The 24,794-nt window shown below is 44.6% G+C and overlaps 2 protein-coding genes and 1 long non-coding RNA gene across 4 annotated transcripts; 2 read left to right on the top strand and 1 right to left on the bottom strand.

Moving 5' to 3' along the window:
* The first annotated feature begins 494 nt into the window (after positions 1-494).
* Positions 495-15,932, top strand: lrp13b (low-density lipoprotein receptor related-protein 13 b). 2 transcript variants are annotated; one of them, XM_088391850.1, is made up of 53 exons: positions 495-626; positions 861-983; positions 1,132-1,380; positions 1,455-1,565; positions 1,660-1,779; positions 2,047-2,172; positions 2,276-2,479; positions 2,588-2,756; positions 2,836-3,004; positions 3,076-3,298; positions 3,367-3,486; positions 3,585-3,803; positions 3,867-4,172; positions 4,243-4,461; positions 4,525-4,665; positions 4,729-4,977; positions 5,051-5,242; positions 5,312-5,560; positions 5,764-5,973; positions 6,072-6,329; positions 6,517-6,729; positions 6,814-7,071; positions 7,142-7,345; positions 7,430-7,687; positions 7,759-7,971; positions 8,048-8,305; positions 8,367-8,576; positions 8,649-8,897; positions 8,969-9,166; positions 9,231-9,497; positions 9,613-9,828; positions 9,893-10,075; positions 10,151-10,273; positions 10,338-10,493; positions 10,566-10,781; positions 10,852-11,081; positions 11,144-11,273; positions 11,343-11,536; positions 11,742-11,928; positions 12,080-12,295; positions 12,359-12,542; positions 12,610-12,811; positions 12,894-13,058; positions 13,185-13,400; positions 13,470-13,697; positions 13,766-13,900; positions 13,972-14,167; positions 14,252-14,377; positions 14,681-14,788; positions 14,912-15,148; positions 15,215-15,479; positions 15,590-15,686; positions 15,779-15,932. In XM_088391850.1, the coding sequence occupies exons 1-53, from the start codon at positions 533-535 to the stop codon at positions 15,824-15,826; spliced, it is 10,137 nt and encodes a 3,378-aa protein (XP_088247976.1). In that variant the 5' UTR covers positions 495-532; the 3' UTR covers positions 15,827-15,932. The 2 variants fall into 2 exon arrangements, with proteins under 2 accessions (XP_088247976.1, XP_088247975.1); XM_088391849.1 differs by having other exon boundaries at positions 13,972-14,377.
* Positions 15,933-18,170: 2,238 nt separating this feature from the next.
* On the top strand, positions 18,171-20,065 carry LOC148389514 (uncharacterized). The gene is made up of 4 exons (XR_015861662.1): positions 18,171-18,237; positions 18,422-18,487; positions 18,590-18,679; positions 19,083-20,065. It is a non-coding gene; the product is annotated as an uncharacterized LOC148389514 (long non-coding RNA).
* Positions 20,066-21,608: 1,543 nt separating this feature from the next.
* Positions 21,609-23,244, bottom strand: cldn23.1 (claudin 23.1). Its single transcript, XM_088392506.1, has one exon. It carries the CDS (start codon positions 23,082-23,084, stop codon positions 22,257-22,259), a length of 828 nt encoding a protein of 275 aa, XP_088248632.1. The 5' UTR covers positions 23,085-23,244; the 3' UTR covers positions 21,609-22,256.
* Between the last annotated feature and the right edge of the window lie 1,550 nt (positions 23,245-24,794).

Genomic DNA, 24,794 nt, shown 5'->3' with positions numbered 1-24,794 from the left:
GCGATAAAATGACTGCAATGGTCATAGTGAAAAACATTTATTCCTTACCGCTATTCTTTTTTCGGGCATACAAGAAATTTGTATATGGAATTAAATGTTTTCCAGCGTCAAAGCTGCATTACAATTGACAGCAGCATCAAAGAGTTATTATAAATGAGCAGTAATGAGCTCTCACTTAATCAAATTGCAATTGAAAGGGATAGAGAGACACCAATGGCTTGTTGCGCTCTAAAAGTTCTTACATCAAACGAACTCTTGTTTTGATCAGTTTTTAAAATCAATTGATATTCAAAACCAATCAAGTTAAATGCACTGTTTGAATCACTTGACAATAAAAGATTGTTGTATAACCTATGCAGATTTTTTTTTAATTTCTTTTACATTTGGTTACTTCTTCAGATATATTTTTCTGTTTTTTTACATTGTCTGTTTTATTATTCTTTAACTATATACAATAGGCCCCGACGTTACTTCCGTGCGCCGTAGTGCGCATGTGCAATTAGAGCCTTTATTTCAGGTGGAGTTGCAGGTGATGGGCTTCCATTCAGATGAGTCGTGCGTGTCCGACATGAAGTCACGCCAACTCATTTGTTTGCTGATCCTGTCGATTTTACACCATGCCACAGGTAACAAACTTTTTTTCACGCTGGTATTCCTCAAATTTGGTGCATTTAATTTCAAGCGCACTGATTTTGCTGGTGCGTTCTCATCACTAAACGAGCCACAAAGGCAACTAATTTGAATTTTTCTCCTCACGTTTGCATTTAGAAGAGGCGTGTTCTGATTTTTTTTCTAGGGTGGGATCGCTAGCTGGTTGCACTTGAAGTTGAATTTGAGCCAAAATGATTTGCTTGTTTCAGGGCAAGATTTCCAGTGTCATCCAAATCAATGGCAATGTGACGATGGAAGTTGCATTGCTGATAAATGGAGATGTGATGGAGAAGGGGACTGCCTGGATGGCTCTGATGAGATGGACTGTACTGGTAGGCACTTTTTAATATTAAGATTCGGACAAAATGAATTCCTGCACCTGTAGATTGTGGGGGGAAAAAAACCACACCCTAACACAACTACTATGCCTCCATATTTTTTTTCCCCCGTCCATTTTTTTAAAATTGGATTTTCCCTCAGTTCCTCCAGGCTCCTCCAACTGTCCACTCGGTCAGTTCCCATGCGTGGGCTCTGTCGGCTGTGTTGACGCATCGGCACGCTGCGATGGACAGAAGCAGTGTCCAACCGGCTCCGATGAGGAGAACTGCGATGTCGCCTTAGGTTGTTTGGACTCGGACTGGACTTGTCGGAACCGCATTTGCGTCCCTATAGAGCTTCGCTGTGATGGAAAGAATGACTGCGTGGACAACTCTGATGAGGAGGGCTGTGGTGAGAAAGCATTCATGTCTTATGATTTTTTTTTTTTTAAACGTTTTTCAAATTTAACATTTTCTGGTGACCAGTTGTTTGCCGTGAGGGTGGCGTCCAGTGCGCAGATGTGTGTCTGTCTGCTGATCAGATGTGTGATGGGAAGTTTCACTGCTTGGATGGCAGCGACGAGCCCGTAACCTGCGGTAAGTTTCGTTCTGAAATAATCAAATGTGCTAATCAACAGTATTGATTCTTGACGTCATTTGATGCAATGCTCCCTCTCACTCCCCCTTGCAGGTCAGACCTGCTCTGTGAAAAATGGTGGTTGTAGCCATGTGTGTGTGGAGGAGTCATGGGGTGCTTTGTGCTCATGTCCTCCTGGCTATAAACTTGACATCAATGGGGCAGTCTGCAAAGGTAATGCAATATCTGCATTTATTTTTTTTTTTTGTGGGATTGATTAACTGCAGGCAACGAGATCAACTGTTGAAAAATTCAGGGGTTTTGCTGTCCTGCAGTGGTTATGTTAATCTAAATTTAAATTAAATCTAAAATATTTAATTATATTGAAAAATCGACCATGTATTAGATATGCGAGAAAGTGATTGTTGTTACAACACCGCCGTCTGCTGGCCGTTTTGTGCAACTGCCTTGTTGACTTAGTTGCCCTATATGTACCCGCAGATGTGGATGAATGCGCCCTTCCCTTCACGCCATGCCTCCATCACTGCACCAATACAGTTGGATCTTACTTTTGCCACTGCCGAGAAGGCTTCAGTCAGGATGAGAGCTTTGGCTGTATGGCCACAGGTACTGCCATTAAATTATGCCTCAAAGCAAACTAACAATATTGATTTTCTCATTTTCTTTCTTTTATTGCCAATGTGACAACTTCTGACATATGTTCCTTCAGGGAACGTTACCCGGCTGCTGACAGTTCTGAGGACATCCGTCGGGCTGCTAAACGTGAAGTCACAAAGGTTTGAGGTGCTCCAGACTCTAAAGTTCAACCCGGTGGCCTTGACCTATGACATTGCCCGGGGTCACTACTACTGGGCCGACGACATGGGATTCATCTACAAGAGTGATGGGCAGCGTACCTGGACAATCCATGCTGGTTTGTTACCCATGTACTCGTATCATTATGATGCATGAACCATTTTTTGTTTTTTTTAGCTAATTTCATTAGCTCTATGCTAACCCAGCCTTCAAATTTCTGACACAGGTGAGCCTGGAATCAAAGGGCTGGCTTGTGACTGGCTGAATGGAAACCTTTTCTGGACCAATCACAGGACAGAATCAATCTACGTGCAAGCAGATGATGAGAAAAGTTCCACAGTTTTGCTGAGCAAATCAATCAGCCCATCAGAATTGGTGGTTCTACCAGTGGAGAGGTTCGCTTGATCAGCATTTTTTTAAATATAATTGCAGAGTTCATAATTTTATTTTTTAAACAATTCTTTGTTTTGGCAGCTTGATGTTTTGGATCAACACGGGCCCTGGTGCGAGGGTGACCATAGAGTGGTCATGGATGGATGGGTCGGACAGAAACTCTCTGATTGTACTGACGGCACAAATGGCCCATGGACTCACAGCAGATGTGGCCGCCAGGAGGCTCTACTGGATCAGTGACGCCAAGATGGTGACTTGGAAAAAAAAAATAGACCATTGTATCATCCAGAAATTAGAATAAAGTCGTATTCTTTCCATCAGTCCATCGAGACGATGAAAGTGGATGGGACCGGCCGCTACACGTTCACCGGACTCTTCAACAAGAGACCGGCTCTCAACCTGGCCGTGTTTGAAAGTTCCTTCTACTGGGCGGACGACAAAGGAGTCTGGCAGGTTCCGCAGAGCCAACCAAACCGGAAGAAGTTTCTGTGGAAATCCACACTTCCACTTTTGACCATCTTTCATGAGCTGCAGCAGCCGAGAGGTATGCGAGGAACTTCCTCCTCATTTGCTTTCGTGGTATCAAAGTGCAAATGTCTCCTCCACAATTAGGTTCTTCTGCATGTGCTAAAACCTCATGCCAGATATGTGTGCTCACCAAAAGCAACCCTGTGGGCTTTACCTGCACTTGTCCCACCTCCAAAGTCCTGATGGTTGACGGAACATGCGACCGTAGGTTCCCTAGCAACTGAATTTACTGTACAACGTAAAAGTTCTGCAATCATTTAACGAAGACAAAAGGATGAAATTTATTTTCTTGTGTGCTTCAGATCCAAGATTCCTCTATGCCACCTCCAAAAATATCAACCTGTTGGAGTTTAAAGGCAGCCAGTCGACAGAAACGAAGATCTTTGCTACTGACGAGGGCATCCTGTCTTTTGATGTGAACTGGAAAAGTGACTGGTTGTACTGGGCCAACCAAACTGGTCACCTCCAGCGCACCAGTTTAACACAAGTCAAGACAGAGTGGATTCCTACAAAAGTGTCAGGTTCGTGATTTAATGATCAATTGTTTGGAATTGGTCAGCTTAATCAAAGCATTTTTTTTTTAGTTTGTCTTATTAAAGTCGACCAAAAGAGTGGAAGCGTATATTGGGTGTCATGTGACCAAAGCCGGATCGGCTCCGTGGAAGTGGACAGCCGTTCCCAGCGGCAGTTGTACCACACCACCAGAGAGATTCGGAGCCTCTTCCTGGACTGGCTGAGGGGCGGAGTCATCTGGTTGGAGGAGGAGTTTATCTTCACGATGAGTATGACGGGAGGCAAAGCCAGAGAACTTCTGCGCTTGGATGGAGTCGTGGAGAATTTGGCCTTTGACCTCAGAGCCGCGAGTCTGTTGTGGAACTCCGACACGGCAGGTGTGTCCACTTTTTCTTTTTAAATTAAACCTTTTTTACTTTCCAGTACTAATACTCTTTTCTTTTCCAGGCCTGATGACATTGAGTTTGCACCAAGGGAATAAACACAAAGCTGGAAAAAGATGGAATGTTTCCGGCTCGCTATTGGGCGCCTTGGAACCTTACCTGTTGTCGCTGTCCTCTGACGTCATGACCCTGTGGGACCGACGTGACGGGCGCCGTATCCGGGATGTGACAACCAGAGGTCCCGTGGTCAGTGTGGTGGAGGCACTCCGGGACGTCCATGCAGGTTCATACATATTCTCGACAACTTTGATCATCAAGTTTAGATGGTGAAAGTTTGTTTCCATAGTTCCGGTTAGTGCCGTCTGCTCGTCGGTGCTATGCAAGGGCACCGCTATCTGCCTGCCTCCAAACAAGCTGTGTGATGGCAAAAAGGACTGCCCTGATGGAGATGATGAAAGTTTTTGTCTTCAAAACTGTCCATCCAAAGGTGATGTCTTACTTAGTTTAATTCCAAAAAGCTGCAGCTTCTGACTTTAACAACTCTTCTCAGATGATTTCAAATGTAAGGACAGGAAGAGCTGCGTGTCGAGAGCGCTGGTGTGCGACGGCCGCTCTCATTGCTTCGACGGCTCGGACGAGGTCGGGTGTCCAGCCGTTGCCGCAGTCGGGCCTTGGGTCGATGCCGTCAGGTGTCGAAAAGGCTCCAGACCGTGTAAGAACGGCGTCGAGTGTGTTCTGTACACGCACGTGTGCGATGGGGAGAAAGATTGTAAGGATGGCTCGGACGAAGAAGATTGTGGTGAGTAACTTGAAAGCTTTGCAAACCGGTTTGGTCAAATTTAATAAAAATTTGTGTCGTCCAAATTTAACAGAGCAGGATGTGACCTCGCCAAATCCAAACGAAATCACAAAAGCCGCACTTCCCGCCTGCATCAGCCCGTCCGTCCTTTGTCCCCACCCTTCTGTCCGTCTCTGCATCTCCCCAAAGCAATTTTGCAACGGGCGAGAAGACTGCCCTGACGGCTTTGATGAAAATAACTGCGTGAAAAGATGTTCCTCCAAAAGTAAGTCGGGAATACATTTGTCAAAAATCCACCCAGAGCGTGAACAAATTTTAATTTGTTTCGTCCCAGATGATTTCCGCTGCAAGGACCGAAGGAGCTGCGTCTCCAGGAGCCTGGTTTGTGACGGTCGTGCTCATTGTCACGACGGCTCCGATGAAGTCGGCTGTCCCAGTGTTCCGATCCCTGCCGGCCAAGCCAAAGCTTTGAAGTGCCGGATTGGCTCCCAGTTGTGCCGAGATGGCAGCCAATGCGTTCCTTTCGGTCACGTGTGTGACGGCGAGCCAGACTGCAGGGATGGCTCGGATGAAGAAGGATGTGGTGAGCACTGGCGAGGCCAGGGTTATGGTTTTCCTCAAAGGGTCGGCAAAACTTGTTTCTTTTTTTTTATAAAATGTAACTCAAAAATTGGTAAAAAAAAAAAAACTTTTCATTATGGTGGGTTCGGGTGGCAGTGCCCCCACAGTCCCCCCTTGAGCTCCACCAGTGGTGGTGACCATGCCTGTTTAATTTAATATTTACAGACACTCTGACGACGCCACCAGACAATGGCCACCGAAATCGACCTCCGTTGCCTGCCAAGACTCAACCTCCCATCAAGCCGTCTTGCACCAGCCCTTCGTTTCTGTGTCCAGATTCAACGTGCATCCCCCCAACGCAGATATGTGACGGCATTAAAGACTGTCGTGACGGATCTGATGAGAAAACATGCCTGAAACGATGCAAAGATAAATGTAAGTCGGCTGCTTTTAGCTTAATCCGCAATGTATTCTGCATGACCTTTTTTTTTTAAAACTTATTTTCATTTATTATTTTTACTCCCCTCTCGCAGCGGACTTCCTCTGCAAAGACAGGCGGAGCTGTGTTCTCAAAAAGCTGGTTTGCGATGGCCGAGCTCATTGTCACGACAGCTCCGATGAGGTTGACTGTCCGCCCGTAGCTCCGCCTCCTCCGTCTGCCAACCGGGCTTCGGTGCTGAAGTGTCGTTTAGGTTCCCGGCCATGTCGGGATAAGACTCAATGCGTTCCCTACAGCCATGTGTGTGATGGAGAGAAAGACTGTTGGGATGGCTCAGATGAAGAGAAATGTGGTATGGTTTTTCTTTTTAATATAAAACAAAAACACTGATCCATTATAAGACACCTGGTAGGTCCAAACAAATTGTGGGGTGGCAGTGCCCCCACAGTCCCCCTTTTAGCTCCGCCAGTGGTGGTGAGAATACATGATTACAACTTTTGTAAATGTTAATCCAGGAATTTTCAATTTAATATTTACAGATACGGCGATGACGACGCCACCAGAAAATGGCCGCCCACATCGACCTCCATTGCCTGCCAAGACTCAACCTCCCATCAAGCCGTCTTGCCCCAGTCCTTCGTTTCTGTGTCCAGATTCAACTTGCATCCCCCCAACGCAGATATGTGACGGCGTTAAAGATTGTCCTGACGGTTCTGATGAGAAAACATGCCTGAAACGATGCCCAAATAGATGTAAGTAGGCTGCTTTTAGCTTAATCAGCAATTTATTCTGCATGACCTTTTTTTTAAAAAATTATTTTTACTTTCCTCTCGCAGCGGACTTCCTCTGCAAAGACAGGCGGAGCTGTGTTCTCAAGGAGCTGGTTTGCGATGGCCGAGCTCATTGTCACGACAGCTCCGATGAAGTTAACTGTTCGCCTGTAGCTCCGCCTCCTCCGCCTGCCAACCGGAATTCGGTGCTGAAGTGTCGTTTAGGTTCCCGGCCATGTCGGGATAAGACTCAATGCGTTCCCTACAGCCATGTGTGTGATGGAGAGAAAGACTGTCAGGATGGCTCAGATGAAGAAGAATGTGGTATGTTTTTTTATTTTTTTTAATATGAAAACAAATCTTAAACCAGGATTATACAATTTAATATTTACAGACTCTCGGATGACAACGCCTCCAGAAAATGGCCGCCCAAATCGACCTGCCAAGACTCAACCTCCCATCAAGCCGTCTTGCACCAGTCCTTCGTTTCTGTGTCCAGATTCAACGTGCATTCCCCCAACACAGATATGTGACGGCTTTAAAGATTGTCCTGACGGATCTGATGAGAAAACATGCCTGAAACGATGCCCAAATAGATGTAAGTCAGCTACTTTTAACTTATTCTGCAATTTATTCTGCAAGACCTTTTTTTTTTTTTTTTAAATTTACTTTCTTCCCACAGCGGACTTCCTCTGTAAAGACAAGCGGAGCTGTGTTCTCAAAAAGCTGGTCTGCGATGGCCGAGCCCATTGTCACGACAGCTCCGATGAGGTTGACTGTCCGCCTGTAGCTCCGCCTCCTCCGTCTGCCAACCGGGCTTCGGTGCTGAAGTGTCGTTTAGGTTCCCGGCCATGTCGGGATAAGACTCAATGCGTTCCCTACAACCATGTGTGTGATGGAGAGAAAGACTGTCAGGATGGCTCAGATGAAGAAGAATGTGGTATGTTTTTTTAATTTTTTTTAATACAAAACCAAATATTAAACCAGGATTATTCAACTTAATATTTACAGACGCGGCGATGACGACGCCTCGAGAAAATGGCCGCCGAAATCGACCTCCGTTGCCTGCCAAGACTCAACCTCCCATCAAGCCGTCTTGCACCAGTCCTTCATTTCTGTGTCCCGATTCAATTTGCATCCCCCCAACGCAGATATGTGACGGCATTAAAGATTGTCCTGACGGATCTGATGAGAAAACATGCCTGAAACGATGCCCAAATAGATGTAAGTCGGCAGCTTTTAGCTTATTCTGCATGACCCCTTTTTTGAATTTTTTTTTTTTTTTACTATTCTTCCACAGCGGACTTCCTCTGCAAAGACAGGCGGAGCTGTGTTCTCAAGAAGCTGGTTTGCGATGGCCGAGCTCATTGTCACGACAGCTCCGATGAGGTTGACTGTTCGCCTGTAGCTCCGCCTCCTCCGCCTGCCAATCGGAATTCGGTGCTGAAGTGTCGTTTAGGTTCCTGGCCGTGTCTGGATCAGGCTCACTGTGTTCCTTACAGCCATGTGTGTGATGGAGAAAAAGACTGTTGGGATGGCTCAGATGAAGCGGAATGTGGTATGTTGATTTTAATTTTTTAGTTTTTACCTATTTCCCTGACAACTTTTAAACTTTGCAGAAACACCATCCTCCTCCAGTCCAGCCTCAAATGAAATTCCCACTCCAGCAAAGTCCTTTTACATGCCTACACCCAAACCATCTTGTACGAGTCCATCGACATTCTGCCCAAATTCAGTCGTTTGCGTTAAACCGACACAAATGTGCGACGGAATAATAGACTGTCCCGACGGCTCAGACGAGAACTGTGTCAAAAGATGTCCTTCAAAGAGTAAGTCGAGAACTTACGAGTCCAACCACAAAAGTCCTCTTGATGTTTTCCTAACATCTCCTACCTCCACAGCTGACTTTTTGTGCAAGGATAGAAGGAGCTGCGTATCGCAGGACTTCTTCTGTGACGGACGCGCCCATTGCCACGACGGCTCGGATGAGGCCTACTGTCCGACCGTAGCTCCTCCTGTCACCCGAGCGAAGATGCTAAAATGCCGTCTGGGCTTCCAGCTATGTCAGGATGGGAGTCAATGTGTTCCTTACAGTCATGTGTGCGATGGAGAACAAGACTGTGCTGATGGTTCAGATGAAGCGGAATGTGGTATGTTAAAATTTGTTCAAATTACGTGACTGATGGAATGTTAAACTTTTCTCAACTTTGATGGTCTGCAGAAAGTCCAACTTCCTCCAGTCCGGGCTTAAATGTATCGCCTTCAACAGCCAAGCCCTTTTACAAGCCGTCTTGTCGGAGTCCAACCGTGTTGTGTCCAAATTCGTTTCTCTGCATCGCCCCGACACAAATGTGTGACGGAAGAAAAGACTGTCCTGATGGATCAGATGAAGATTGCGTGAAAATATGCCCTTCGAAGAGTAAGTTAAGTTATGGCTTCAACCACCCCAACTTTTTTGTATCACATTTTCCTTTCCTCCACAGCCGACTTTCTTTGCAAGGATGGTAGGAGCTGCGTCTCCAGCGCTCTCGTGTGCGATGGCCGAGCTCATTGCCACGACGGCTCCGATGAGGTGGATTGTCGGAGGGTAGTTCCTCGATTAACGACAGCTCAGGTGCTGAAATGTCGGAAGGGCACGAGGCCGTGTCAGGATGGCACGGGATGTGTGCTCAACAGCCACGTTTGTGATGGAGAAGAAGATTGTCTCGATGGATCGGATGAAGAAGGATGCCAGAGAACATGCGCAAAAGGTTGCCTTGACCATCTTCACAAATAATTGTTTATTTTTTTATTTTTAGTGTTATTTTTTATTTAAATGTATTTAAATTAATCTTATTTTATTAATTCCTCATTTTTGACTCAAAGGAGAGTTCCAGTGTGCTCACGGAGTGATGTGCATCCCCGAGGCTCAAGTCTGTGACGGACGGGCTCAGTGTAGCGACCGTTCGGATGAGCTGGACTGCTGGGAACGAACCAAAAGCTGCGAGTTCCGCTGCGCCGACGGCCATCGCTGCATCCCAAAGAAATTCTTGTGCGACGGAGAGCCCGACTGCGTTGACGGCACCGACGAGCTCGGCTGTGGTAAGTCCACTCAAAACCGGAATTGATTTCTGCAAATGTGCTTTGAACATTTTCGTCTTTCCAGATGCACCAACCACGCCAACGATTACGTCCATGTTTCCGAGTCCCGCTCCGGTTTGCATCACCCCTTCAATTCGATGCCCGACTTCATCGTTGTGCATCGCTCCAAAACAGCTTTGCGACGGGAAACCGGACTGTCCAGATTCTTTTGACGAGAGCGACTGTGTTTTCAAGTGCAAAAGCCGAAGTAAGTCAACCGAAGCGGCAAATGGATTATCAAAACAATTCACTTGTATATCAACTCCCCTGCCCCTCCCTTCAGGGGAATTCTTGTGCAACGATCGGCGAAAGTGCATCCCCAGGATGTACGTGTGCGACGGTCGTGCCCACTGTGCCGACGCCTCCGACGAAAAGAAGTGCAAGTCCCCCGATCGTGGTTCACCTTGTAAGATCCAAAATGAAAATCTAAATTCTGTTCGACCCGTTCAAATCGGTTTCTCTGCACCAAGCCTCCAGAGACAAGGCGGTTCCCCTCAAATGCCGAAACGGCTTCCAGGCGTGTAAAGACGGTCTGGGGTGCGTCATGTACGACCACGTGTGCGACGGAGAGAAGGATTGTCAGGATGGATCGGATGAAGAGGGTTGCGCTGCTGAATGCAAAGCGGGTTGGTTTATATCTTTGAGATTCATCCTCGAGCGTGATCGTTCATGAGATTCTTCCTTCCTTGATTCCCCAGATGAGTTTCAATGCCATCATGGTCACAGATGCGTCCGAACTGAGCAGGTGTGCGACGGACAGTACGACTGTCAAGACCGCTCCGATGAAATCCGCTGCGAAAGTCAAATGTCGGGCTGCCATCACCGTTGCGATAACTCAACGCGATGCATACCGGCGAGCTTCTTGTGTGATGGCGAACGAGACTGCGCTGATGGTTCGGATGAAGACAAGTGCGGTATGTCACATTGGGGGGGTTGAAACAAAAAGGGGGCGGGGCTAGAATCAGACCAATGTCACCCCGGCAGGTTTGAAGTTCTGCGACGTGGAGCAGTTCCGCTGCACCAGCGGGCAGTGCGTGTCGGTGGCACTTCGATGCGACGGCTACGCGGACTGTGGCGACCGCTCGGACGAGGCGGACTGCTCCAGACCGCCACGCTGCCCGGCCCAGCTACGATGCCCTCACAGTCACGAATGCCTGCAGAGTGAATGGCTGTGTGACGGGGAGGAAGACTGCAAGGATGGCTCGGATGAGAAAGTAAAGATGGATTTGGGGGATTGTCCAAATGAAATGTGACTTAAAAAAAAATTTGCTTTTAGAACTGTGAGACAAAGCCACCGCCGTGTCGGGCGTACCAGTGGCAATGTGGAAGCAGCAGCCAATGCATCCCCGTTTCCTGGAGATGCGACGGGAAGGCCGACTGTCACAATGGCGTGGATGAGGAGAAATGTAAAAATGCTTGACATTTCAACAAGGTGAATTTTGGACAATTTAGATCTTGAATGTCTGTTTCCACAGGCAAACCGAGAAAGTGCCCCTCCCACCTTTACCGGTGCGGCAGCGGCGAGTGCGTTGATCCGCGACTGGCGTGCAACGGATTGATCAACTGTGCCGACAGCTCGGACGAGGGCGTGGGATGCACGTTGCGCAACTGCTCCAGCCCTTCACTCCCTCAATGTGATCATAGCTGTGTCAGCACTCCAAATGGACCGGTCAGTCAAAGAAAAAAATTTGCATAAATTGCTCAAGTGATTCAGGGACAAATAAACAGGTGAATTTTGTAAAATTAAACAAAAATAAATTTAAAAAAATGCAGGAAAAAATCTTGTGATGTAAGGACAAATGTACAGATACATTTAATAAAATTAAAATAAAATAATATAATATATTTAAATTATTTTTTTGTTTTTTTTGCAGAGGTGTTACTGCGCAGCAGGTTTCACGCTACATTCCGACGCTGTCTCCTGCGTGGACACAAACGAATGCAATCTGATGCCTCACGAAGCATGTAAACACACCTGCCTCAACACTCGTGGGTCCTTCGTGTGCCGGTGCCACCCTGGCTTCTATCTGGAGCCCGACAACAAAAGCTGCAAGACCAAAGGTAGGCGCTCCAAAAGTGAATGCTTTTAAAATGTGAAATACGTTTTAAATACAAAAACTAAAAATATTACCATGAAAATTGAAATTGTATATACTTTTTTATTCATGATTGACAGTTGACTAAATTTAAATGAAATAACATACGTCTATAGATGAGCCACTGCTCGTGGCATCCGTGCAGTCCGAGCTTTTGCTTCTTGGAGTTCAAAGCGGCTCCTTGCGTCTTCTGACTTCGGCCAACCAGCCGGTCTTTTCGTTGGACTACCACTGGGCTCAGCAGAGGGTTTACTGGCTCAGTCCGGACTACCAGAGCATCCGCTGGGCCGACATGACTAAAGACTCGAGCAGTAAAGGGACACTTATCAAAGGTGAGCTTGGAATCCAAGACACCAAAATAAATAGAGCGATTTTTAAATCAAATCTACTTCCAGGGGTCAAGTCGGATTTCATTGCGGTGGACTGGGTAGGTAAGAACCTGTACTGGGTGGATGGACTCGTAGGCCAAATTCGGGCGGTGCGCCTCAGTGACACCACGTTGAAGTCTCAAGATTACACGGTGGTGCTGGCTGAAGATCTTGAGCAGCCTCGCTCGCTGGTGCTGATCCCGCAGAAAGGGTGAGGAACCCGGTCGGGAAGGACGTTTTAATTCTGGCTGCAAATTTTAACTGTGACCTCCCCCAAGGTTGATGATATGGTCCGAGATCGGTAGCACCCCTCAGATCCAGCGCTCGGGAATGGATGGATCCAAGAGGAAGGTGGTGGTGAGCAACAGCTTGAGCTGGCCTGTAAGTTTGGCTTATGATTTCCTGGACGAGCGCGTTTACTGGGCCGACGAGAAGCTACGCTGCATCGGATCGGCTTCTCTGGATGGAGATGATGTCAAGGTGAGAGTCATCTAACGCAAGGGGTTGGAATGTGATTTTGGCAATAGAGTCCGGTGTCGAACGGTTCTACCATTCTTGCCAGATTCTCCAGCTGGCCGAAACTCCGAGCCCCTTCTCAGTGGCCGTGTTCAACGATCGGATTTTCTGGTCCGACACCAAGCGGAGAACCATCCGCTCAGCTGATAAGAACACAGGGAAAGACCAGAAGGTTCTTCTCAAAAGACCAGGGCAGCCTTTTGGGCTGAGGGTTAGTCATCAGTTTGGAACATTTTTATTTTGTGTCCAAGGGGAGACACAAATATTTATATTTTTTTTATATTTATAATATTTTGGAGACAAATAACCACATGTGCTGTCTGTTTCCTCTCTCCAGCTGATGCATCCCCTTTCCCAGCCCACCATATCCAACCCCTGCGACCAGCTGAGGTGCTCCCACATGTGCCTCCTCACAACCGGAGCATCCGAGATGCAGCCGGCAGCAGTTTGCCGCTGTCCAAAAGGGCTGATACTCTCCAAGGACAAGATCACCTGCTCGCTACCGTTGGATTCGTCTTTCATCCTGCTTCTGTCTTCTACAACAGTCTATCAGGTGATTCGTCAGCTTTTGTTTTACAAAATGTTCCATTTATCTGACGGGCTCTCCACCCCTCCCATCCAGGTTTACTTTAAGTCCTTGCGTCAAGATGGCGTCGGTCTGAAAAGTATGCCAAACAGCCGAGTGTTGCTCATTCCTGGAGTTGTTGAGGCCACCGGACTGGATCTGGCTCTCCAAGCTTTGTCCTTGTTTGTGGCTGATGGTAAACAAGGTACTGTCGATATGCTGAACTTAAGCGGGCCCAGATCCAGACAGGCACTGACACGAGCTGGTCGGCTTGTACAGCTGAAGGTAAGAAATTTAATTTGGGTTCTCAATGACGAGAATCAAAGTTGCAGCTAAGTGTAATGCTATTTAAGGATGATTTCGTCATGGCGCTGGCGGTTGACTGGGTGACCTTCAACATCTACTGGAGCAGCATCAGCCGACCTAACCTCCACGTGACGAGCAGCCGTGAAGGCTACAGCATCTCACTGCTTCAGGGAAACGTTAAGGTTGTACAACGTGGTCCCACTCATGAACTTCAATTTGGGTTGCAATGGACTCACACTGTTTGATCTTCTAGCGCACAACCTCCATTGCTGTGCATCCCCCCTCGGGTCAACTTTGCTACACGGCCCTCGTGGGCAGTAAGAACCAGGCTGAAGTGAGCTGCGTGTGGATGGATGGCCGACACAAAACGGTGCTTTGGACCAAGTCCTCCAGCCCCCTGTCATTGGTCTTTCCCAAGAATGGAACTTCAATCTACTGGGTTGACACAGGTTTTGAATTTAATACCCTTTTCATCATGACTGTTTTGACTAGTTTGGTTTCTTTTATCGATTTTTATTTTCCTCCCCATCTAGTTGAAGGCCTCATCTGCTCTATTGGACTGGATGGCTCAGGCTACAAACAATACAAAGCAGGGCCAGGTTTAGTTACCTCCATCACGTACATTGAGAATATGCTCCTCTGGATAACACTGGAAAAGGGTAAGAATGTGTTTTTTTTTTTGTTTGTTTTTTTTTTGGAACTGATCCATTACTGGTGAGAGTCACACTAATTAGGTATTCATCCCTTCAACTAAATTCTTCCAAATGAACCCTCCCGCTCATCAGTCTTCATCCCCTTCGGGCAGCAAATGGCGTCAGATTAATGTAGCAATGAATAATTCACACAAATTGAGCTTTTCATCACTTCAAGTCCATTTTCTTTGTTTGATTTATCGATGAGGAGGAACACATGCCCCCTTCATATTCTGATACATGAACTGTGTTTACCTCCAACTTGTTTAGAGGTCACCAAAATGTGGTTCAGCGACGGCCACCATCCCAAACAACTTTGGTTTGAGACAAAAAGCAGCCTGGTGGAAATCCGAGCGTACAGTCAGGACAGCCAGACAGGTGGGTTGAGCTTTACTAAACATCCTAGTTGCTAATTGAACAGTCAAGTCATCAAGTCAAAACTTAATGTTTGGGGGTTTTTTTTAATACAAAATGGGCCCTGATTCAAAACCTTATTTACAGGATCCAATAAGTGCGCTGTCAACAACGGGGAATGCCAGCATATATGCCTGCCTTACCCCGGAGGTCGCGTGTGCAAATGTGCACGTGGTTTTTACAGCAACGGTTCCACATCCTGTGCACCAGAGCACCCGTGCCCCAAAGGGGAGCAAGCTTGTCTTGATGCTAGCAAGTGTATCAACAGCAGCAACTTCTGTGACCAACGTGTGGACTGTCCGGACCAGTCGGACGAACAAGATTGTGAGTCTCAAATGATGGAAATTTGACTTTGAAGGAATTTTCAATTTGCGGTATGAATTCCTGTAGGTCCACAAATGAATGATCAACTTCCCAAGCTACCCGTGGAACCTCCTCAGAACTCCAAGGACACGTCCTCGTGTAGTCAACAATATTGCAGCGGCCATGGCAGCTGCGTCACTCAAGGCGAAATAATTAACTGTCAATGCACGACTGGCTACCGAGGGACGTTTTGTCAAGAGAAGGAAAGCCGGCGTAGACACGTCGGTGTGATCCTGGTGGTCTTCTGCCTGCTCGTTGTCGTCTTAGGTGTCTCTCTTCTTTTTGCAAAAAGGCAAGGATCTACTTTGCCCGAATTTGAATTCCAGCCAACTCCAGAACACAAACGCACTTTTTAATTTAATGCAGGATTGCTATTGAAATTTTTTTTTTGTCTCGATACAGGAAGGGCTGGTTATCAATCGGAAGCAAATCGCCCGACAAAGAAACGTTGATGTCAAACATGGTGCTGCAAAGTGACTATGGAGATGCTGACTGTGAGGTAAATAAATTCTCAGCTACCTAGCAAAGGTAGTTAAACTAGTTTAAGTTCATTCCTAAGGAAGTAAGTTTTTTTTTTTCTCATATCCCCAGGAACTCGAGTCCCCAGCCGACTTGAAGAACCCCCCAGTAGCTTCCTAGCAGTCATTTTCTGGGAACTGTTATTGCATCTGTGCCGTTTTAGTTTTACATGGCAATCAAAACTGATAACCCTTTTTGTAGAATAAAAACAAAGATTGAAACAGCATTCGATCGCCTTGAGTTACTGTCTGACGAACGGAATGAGCGTTTCTCGGTTGACGAAAACAAACCGATCAATGTTTACAGTCTACTTACATAATTGGCGCTGTTGCAACACAAATGAGGCTAATTAAGAAAGGTAAACACCCGAAGGCTTGCAGAATCGTTGAGGTAATTGAGTTCACTTCAGAACTGCAAATAATCGTAAATGCTTTGTGTACTCATGTAACATTTAAAAAAAAAAAAGTGTATAGTAACTTCATTTGTCCCAACTTGAGGGGGGACGACAACAAAATTGTTGAGAATGCAGCAGTGGCATTGCGCCCAAACGCTTTCCAAGCTCCTCCTGTCACATTCTGCAGCCCCGAGTCACTTTTCACACACACTTGCATTTGGTTCGAAAGTCTTTGCCTTTTTGAACTTCTATGCACTGCAATTGAAACGAATCAATCTTCCATACCGTCTGGTTGGTTGACTGACTCTCAAAGGATCTCTTACGTGGACCGCGCCCGAGCTGAAATAGAGACGAAAGCACACTGAATGAAGCTGGGGGGATTTTTACCTCTGCTAAGGAAACATGGGTAAGTTTGTTCTCCCCCCCCCCCCCTTTCCTTTCCTGTTCATATCACTCTGTAATTTTTAGTGTTGCAGATGAGATGGTAATTAATTCTTTAGCACTAATTAACCTTTTTTTTTTTTATTATAAATGTTTCTCCTGCCATGCCAAGTTATCAACATGGCTATTGTATTTTGTACTTTTCTAATTTTAACCTTCAAGAACATCTGCACTGACTTCATTCCAGACATCATTCACTCAACAAGATAAAGCATCTGAATTTTTTTCTACAAAGTGCGAATAATTCAAAGATACTTTATACAGCGAAGTGGAGTCACAAGTCTTTACAAGAGCTTTAAAAGTTGAATACATTTTCTTTATGGGATTTAACAGGAATGTAAGACTACACCACAGGTCCACAAACATCAGGTCATTGAGTCTTGTTGGAACTTGTCCTCCAGCCCCACCTACCTCCTCAACTTCAATTGTAGCCCAGAGGTAAGTGTGTGTGTGTAAAATGTTTCTCAGCCAAATGTTTTTGAATGAAATTCCTTTATGTGGTCAGATACAGAAAGTAAAAATGTTGCGTTGCCCGCACACGCAACAAATTCAAGTCGTTTAGTTTTTCTGCAATTACGTGAAGGATTATCCAAATTCCCTGTCAAGATTCCTCATGGTGTGCAGGTATGACTCACTTGTGAATATGAGCGAAAAGGCGGGGCCTGTGCTTCTGTGTTAAAAGAACTAAAAGCAAGAGGTATTCACAGGTCTGCTTTCAACCCCTTCCCTGTTTTGTTGCAGATTCCCTCACCGAAAGCGGAACCCGACGCTTAATTTTAATCTCACGCGGACGCCCTACAAGGGAAAAAAATAAATCTTTGTGGCGACGAAACAAGTTCTTGAGGTTAGTCATTTTTTCTTCTTGCTCATTAAATAATTTTCCCACATTTTAAATCTGAAAAGTACTCCTCACAATAGATTTATTTGGTTACACTTTAAATAAATTTGGTTTAATACAAGTTGTGGGGTTTTAATAAGAACCAGTTCTGAATTCTTCGAGATTTTCTATTTGGGGTTGGACTACAAAACACTAGATTGCCGGACTGTATCAATTTACATACAGTAGATAAATTCTTTTGTTGATAGTGAAATTCACTCCATTGCTTTAATTGTTGATGTCATTTCTGAATCATGATTATGGATTTGTTACTTTGTTAGGGACCTTGCACACTGACACATTACGCAACATTCCACCCCAAACGTAAGGATTAGTTCCAGAAACAAGTCATTGGCACGCTTTATAATAACATTCGCAGGGCTCCAAACTAACTTTGAGCACGGTAAAACTTGCCACAATTATATTTTGATTTGTAAATTAGGAATCACACTCGTGTTTACATTTATTACGAATAAATGGGCAGAAAAAAAATAGCCATCAATCCTCACATTCCTCCTCCACTTTCCAGACGACGATGACGAGCATCCCCCGACCGAGAGGCATCGACTACAACCTCCCCACCTGCGGCGAGATCCGATGCAACGGACGCGGTTTTTGCGTGCTCCCCCCCGGCGGCGGCTTAGGCTTCGCGTGCGAGTGCTACCTGGGCTACCGGGGCGAATCCTGCCAGCTTACATTTAACGGATCGCTTAGCGTCCCGCTGACCATAGGCGTGGTCGCTGTCCTTCTCTGTTTGGTGATCCTGGCGTTTATCTTTGCCAAATTGCGACAGAAGCAAATTCAGAAACAGAAGGAGAGGTAAAATGTTTTACAATTCGGTGAAGCTCAGGTTGACCTTTTTGACCCCCCCCCCCGTTTGGTACCACCCCAAAAAATCAGTATTGGCCATTGCTGTGCATAGTAAAAATAAGAAATAATATAAATTATTTTAAAAATTACAAAAGAAATTACAATATTTTCGTATCCTATCTTTTGTTTCCAGAATCTTGCAGCAAAACCAGATGAAACAAGTTATTTGTGAAGTGAGTCCATCACAATAAAACCAAAGGTATGTGTTCAATCAGCACAATGACTTAGTCCAGCATATCTGCTGCATACTAAAAATAGTAGAAAGATGCTAGTTTGTACTTTTTTTATTTTTATTTTTTAGAACGCTGCCAATTGTTGGCATACTGGTGAGAGTTCACGTTAAAGTAAACCAGTTGAGCCTGCTTTCTTGGCAAGGTCATTGGGTTACAATGTAAAAGTTTTTTTTTTTTTTATGGTTCGTTCTCAGTCCAAAACTCTTTAGATTTTGCAAAATGAGCAACTGTACCTTTAAAGTTGTGCACACTAACATTTTTCCCCATATAAACTCATGTCAAGTGAATTAAGGTTTGATAGTCAATCTGACAGCTGCTCACTGAGCTGACGTTTTTTGATGATGTAACATTGACCTCCAAATGTTTTTATTTTTTTCTTCCCCCCCCAGAAGATGTGCTGTTAGTCACATTTCTGGTGGATTGCACTTTCCAAGTTCCACTTAGTATGCTAAACAGTTTCCTTAGAAACTCTTTGGAGTGTTTGTGTATGAAAATGTGACTTTTCAAATGACAAAAATCCTTCCTAAAAAAATTGAAAAGTAAATTTTCCTTCTCATTCAGGCAAGTGAAATTTCATCATCTGAAACCTCCCAGTTCATTTTACTCAAGAGATGGACCAGCGTGGACCTTTTTCCTCCGCCTGACCCGAATGCTGGATTAAGCTCGACTGTGATTGATCTCACCATTTCTAAGTAATGCTGAATCTAATCATACTTTTTAGTTTGAAAGTGTTGTCGCACAAATATCGGGGCGAAGAATCGGAAAGAACCGATACCAATTTTCGAGCACCAACCCTACCGATGTTCTGCGCTAACTACGAAGCAGAAAGAAATTAGCCTGTTAGTTGCACGATAGCAAACAGTTTGTTTGTGTGCAACGCAGTTTGAGGAACAAACAATGAGTGTCGTCGTGGTGCACTGTTCACTTTTTTTTTTGGGTCGCATTTGTCAACCAACAAGTCATGCAGACACGACACTCACCCCAGGGAATGTTTGCTTCCACCCACTAATTTACATTTCTGCTTTTCACAGAAGGGAAGGAGTTCCATGACAATTATTGAGAGGAAATATTTATGAACTAGCGACACTGTGATAGTTTGGTAAGGCATTTGTCGAGTACCACTATTTCTATATGCACTTTCGTTTTCCCCCACTCGAGGCACATTTGAGTCCTTTTTCCACATTTTGTCTTCATTTGCATAAGTAATCTGATTACCTACTTGCCTTCCAGACAAAAATTAAGAAAATATGTAATTAGTGGTCTGTTGACTCATGCAAAGTGCACACGTTCACAGTTCAAATGTGGAGTGGCGCAGACTCTTTCAATTATTCAATGTAGAGTCTTGTAAGTGCCTGTTTTGCTTTTGGTTTTTTTTACTTTCAGTGCCTAAAAAATGTTCATGTATAGCCAAATGAGGTAAACTATTTCAAACCAAACGAGATTCCTCTCTTGTATACAAGTATTCCGTTACCTATGAGTTAAGTTGTATAAATTAATTTTGCACTTTTGAAGTTTTGAGTTCAAGAAATAAACCTTAAACCCAATTCAGATCTGTTGTGGATTTGTGCTGTATGTTCTCTCACTGGTTTTGTGTGATTAGTTTTTTATTTTATTTTGACCTTTATAATGTGATAATCAAAAGCCAAATATGAATGTGGGTACTTAATGTCCCTCTAATTGTTTCCCTCACCTTTGACCCAAGCCAGCTCCATAAGGAAACTCTGAAAAGAATACATTGTTTTTTCTGCCATCTAGTGGTAGATCATTTAATTGCGCTACCAGTCACCATGACATGGATGAAAGAACTATTAAGTGAAATTGTTTAGTTTTTTTGTGACACACCTATGTTTTATTGTTGTCAGGGCACAGTTGTTGGTACACTTGAAGCAGTGCCCAAATTAGTCACCGGGAGTGCCATTTAAACCATCTGGGAAAAAAAAGAGCCATAACTATCATTACATTTATGCAGCTGTTCACATGCAACTATCCAAGTTAACTGCTCAACCTGTTTGAACAAGCCAAGCTCTCTGCCAGGCTTAGAAAATGTGAACCCGCCCCAGCATTTGATTTTTATTTTTTTTAATAGAAATATGGAATTTTCCGTTTAAATTGCATAATTGTCATGACAGTGCATTTATTACAGATTGAAAGACAATCATTGGAAAAAATGAAGATATTATGACGCACTTGGATTGATTCTGCAAAATGTCAGAGTGCAGCTTTTGAAACGCTTGGCTGTTTGGTGCACACAATGGGCTGGGCATGGGTGTAGAAGGAAGTGTCATGAAAGTTAAGAGCTTGATCTCTTAACTATGGCATTTGCGGACAAAACCAATTGAGTTGACATATGAGGGAACTACCCTCTCAGAACAGAATGGTTTTTTTTTTTTCTAATAGCACAATGAGAGTGTTGAGGAAGAACAGAATTTAGTGCGTAGTTTCAAAATACATCGATTTTATTATAACTGTTAAAAATGTGCCACTTTTTTTTTTTTTAAAACACTACTCATGCAGTCTTTTGCTTGCTGGCAGGGCATTAGAGAGCCTCGTTGTCTGCTGTCAGTGCACACGTCACACAAAGGCAGAAACAAGGAGAATTTTAAGATTATTTTAATTCCAACTTGACAGCCAGTGTATGATTTACAGGACATTTATTTTCACTTTGTAAGAACTGCAATGTGCTGTGATTTTTTTTCTTTTTTCCACACTTATAATAATCCGAATCTGTTACCTGAACCACACAATGCAGGTGAAGTGTCACTCTGAGCTCAGAAGAACAACAGTGGTCTGAATGTTCTCCATGGTGTGGCATTGTTTGAGATGTGAAAGTAGTTCAAACAGACAAGCCAGACGAGCTGTGCCGGTCAGGTGACATTGTCTGTATACTTAACCACTTACAAGTCAACCAACAGGGTGGTTCAATGTCTCCAAGCCAAACTGTAGTTTGTCTCAGGAGTGACATTGCAAAAATTTCTTTTAACGATACTAATGTCGTCATCTTATATTAAAGTCAACCAGCCATAGATGAGTAGTCACAGCTCTGTTTATCTATAAAAACCACAAAAAAAAGTCAGGAACACAGTAGCCTATAGAGACAGTGTACAGTTTAATAAAGCACTTTTACAAGATGCAGTGAAAACATAATTGATCATATCACTTGGTTTCATTGATGTAAAGTGCAAAAAAATATTTACATTATAACACAATTGAGGCTTGTTCGTTGCCCTTGTTAGTAATTGGACAGAAAAATACGATATGTACAAATTAGTATGGAAAAGACCAAAATTCTTCATGTGGTGGATTTTTCTTCACAAAATCTTGATTCCTTTGATTGCACTGCTTTTTTTTTTGGCACACGTAATTCCAAAAAGCTATAAAAACGGGAAACGGCGATTAAAATGACTCTTTCACTGTATGGTACAACACATTAATACTGCAACAAGTTTGGTTCCAAACATATTAACCTATTTAATATCTCTTAGCCATTTTAACCTCCAATTAGCTTGCAAAAGTAAAGTTTTCGACCTAAAAAGGGTTACTGGTACTTATAATGTTAAAAAAAAAAAAATTCGTTCCCTGACAGTGTGATGTTTATAATCTTTGATAAAGCAGAATTGTGTAACTTGTATGCAAGTATATTTTTGACATTTCTGTTCTAATGGTTCAGGAAAGATTGGGAAACACTGCAATAAATTGACTTTCTCTCCGTTTGTTTGTTCGTGCAGTTGTGCCCCCTCACAAGTCCGCGTCGTAGGGTCTCCCGCTGTACGTGGTGTCGATGGAACGGGGACCGTTGCTCTTGGCCCTGGGGAAGGAGACGTCGTCATCCAGGGAGTCCCTGATGTATGGCACGCTGCTGGGCGCTGGGCTTCGGTCCCGGCTCAGGGAGGGCACGTCCACGCGTCTCGGCTGCGTCTGCGGGCGCGCGCTGAAGCGACTGCGCCCGGTTTCCTCCACCCGCACCTCGCCGCGGTTCTTTCCGCCGCAGCAGCGACAGATGCCGATGAACATGACTAACCCGCCCAAGATCTCGAAGATGCCCCCGATGTAGCCCAGCACGATGCAGTACCCCACGCGCACGGTTTCCCTCGGCGTCACCGTGCTGATGTCTCCCAGGATGTGGGTGTACCACGCGATGGGGATGATGGTCAACACCCCCGAGATGAAGATCAACAACCCTCCGAGGCCGGCCACCACCCAGTTGGGTCTTTCTTTCCAGCAGCGGACACCAGGGATGGCAACGGCCAGGCCCACCAGCGTGACCACCAGCGAGGCCACCATGAGACCTTGGGCCACCTCGATGATCTCGTTACCAAAGTACGTGTCGTCCTCCAAGCCGCATGTGGACGACGTGGACGTGGTGACGGAGCGACAGATGTCCCAGATGCCCTGCTCGATGAACTCGTTGCTCGGCGTGTTCGGGATATCCTCCAGGGTCCTCCAGTTGGGGGCCACCGTGGCAGTCAGGTTGAGCACCCAGCCGCAGGGTGCCATGACCAGGCCGAAGATGAAGATGCCCGGCGTGCGGAGGGACAGGCGCATCCATTCGCTTCGGTTCGGCATGTTTATAGTAAGTCTCGACAAGTGAGTATATAAATATTTTTTTCCCCGGAGGAGTGTAGCGACTGACTCGAGACGGGTTCAACAAGCGCTTAACAACTCTTCTGGGTGATACCTGTTGTGCGCGTGGGCGTGGACGTCCGTGGGTGGCTGCTCTCCAAGTGGAAAGAGTTTCGCCTTGCAGTGCTTCTTAAGGATTGCACAAGTACCACTAAAAAATATATAATTAGCTCTCAAACGCCCAAAATGAATAACGACAGACTAAAGAGTCAATTAAAATGTATTGTGCATTAGGGACATTAACTCAAATGCTAATTCTACCTGAATGAGTACATTAAACTGACTCATTCTTAAAGATTCATTTTGAAGGTGTTGAACCTGAAAGTTAAATACAACTGAACTGTACTATTTGTTTGTGCCTACATTAGGAGCTTCAGTTACACTGAGTTCAATGTTTTCATTTTGTGTTATGAGATCATGTATCATCTTTTTTTTTCCAGGTCAACAAAAGTAAAAGCTTCCACGTATACCGTAGATTTGATATCTGGGAGAATCAAAATGTGAATCACACTAGGGTAAGGCTCTTGAGAATGCTGTCCTGCCGGAAAATTCTGCTCGAAAGCGTGTGCGGATGGACTCCTCCTCAAAGGTTTGTTTGTGTTTGAATCTCTTTCAAAAATCCATTCATTTTAAAGTCAGTCTTTTGTTAGACAGCCAGCAAACTCATCAGCCTCTAATTAAAGACAGCAAAAAGTTCTTTGGAAATCAATTATTGTGAGGTGCAGTGTTGCAAAGAAGTCAAAAGAAAAGTAAAACAAGGGTAATCATCTCGTGTGCCATTGTACGTCACAACAAAACATTTTGTGTTCAAAATTGTACAACTTGAGGAAAGTTTGCCTTCAGAGCTTCCCCGATATTTTCGTTGTGGTGCGCAATACCAAAGTATAACTTTGTCGTGCAACCAGTATGGATGGTTTTTATTGACTTGTTTGAACTGCCCACGTTTTGTGTTCAATTGAAATGACACAAAAGAGCGTTTTAAAGTATGACAATTATGTCGACCAACCAGATGCTTCTCGACCCTGTCACCTTGTATTTATCACTTCCTATCTGCAATGGACAGGCGTAGTCACATGAGAACAGCTCAGTTGCCCATCCTTCCACTGGTACCACTACCTCATGCTACTGGAATTCACTGGTAGCCTGAAATTTGGGTAAGTAGACTGTCAATATTGACCTCTGACTCATCGACTTGGCCTAAAACACACTTTTGCCTTTTATTTGCCACTTGGTGAGACTAAAGTTCTCACTTGACAACAAACACACGCAATGAGATGAGACAAAACAAAATTAAGAGTACACGCTTTATTTGCTAAAACAAAACTTAATGAATACTTTTTCTGAACCATGTTTATTTACTGTATTTATCCACACAATATCTGAACATGTACATGTCATTTGTGTCTTAAAAATTGATCTGTGAATATAAACCAGGTGTGTTCTTTGCTGATCTCTCGAAATGCACGAGTCCTGAATTACCCTCTTGATTGTTGACATTGCTGACAGTCCTTGTGTGACCGGTTTAAGTGCTGTATTTAGTTTCTTGGTGATACATGGCACATTCAGTTGGCTTTTGTTGTTTTTGTTCTTTTCTCTCTGTCCAGCATTTCCAAATAAATATATAATAAAGCACAAAATAGAAACAATGTGAAT

The sequence above is a fragment of the Syngnathus floridae genome, chromosome 12 (assembly GCF_059516105.1).
Source record: "Syngnathus floridae isolate MCC-2025c chromosome 12, RoL_Sflo_1.0, whole genome shotgun sequence".
Classification (NCBI taxonomy): Eukaryota; Metazoa; Chordata; class Actinopteri; order Syngnathiformes; family Syngnathidae; genus Syngnathus; species Syngnathus floridae.
This window is presented reverse-complemented; position numbering and strand designations above follow the sequence as displayed.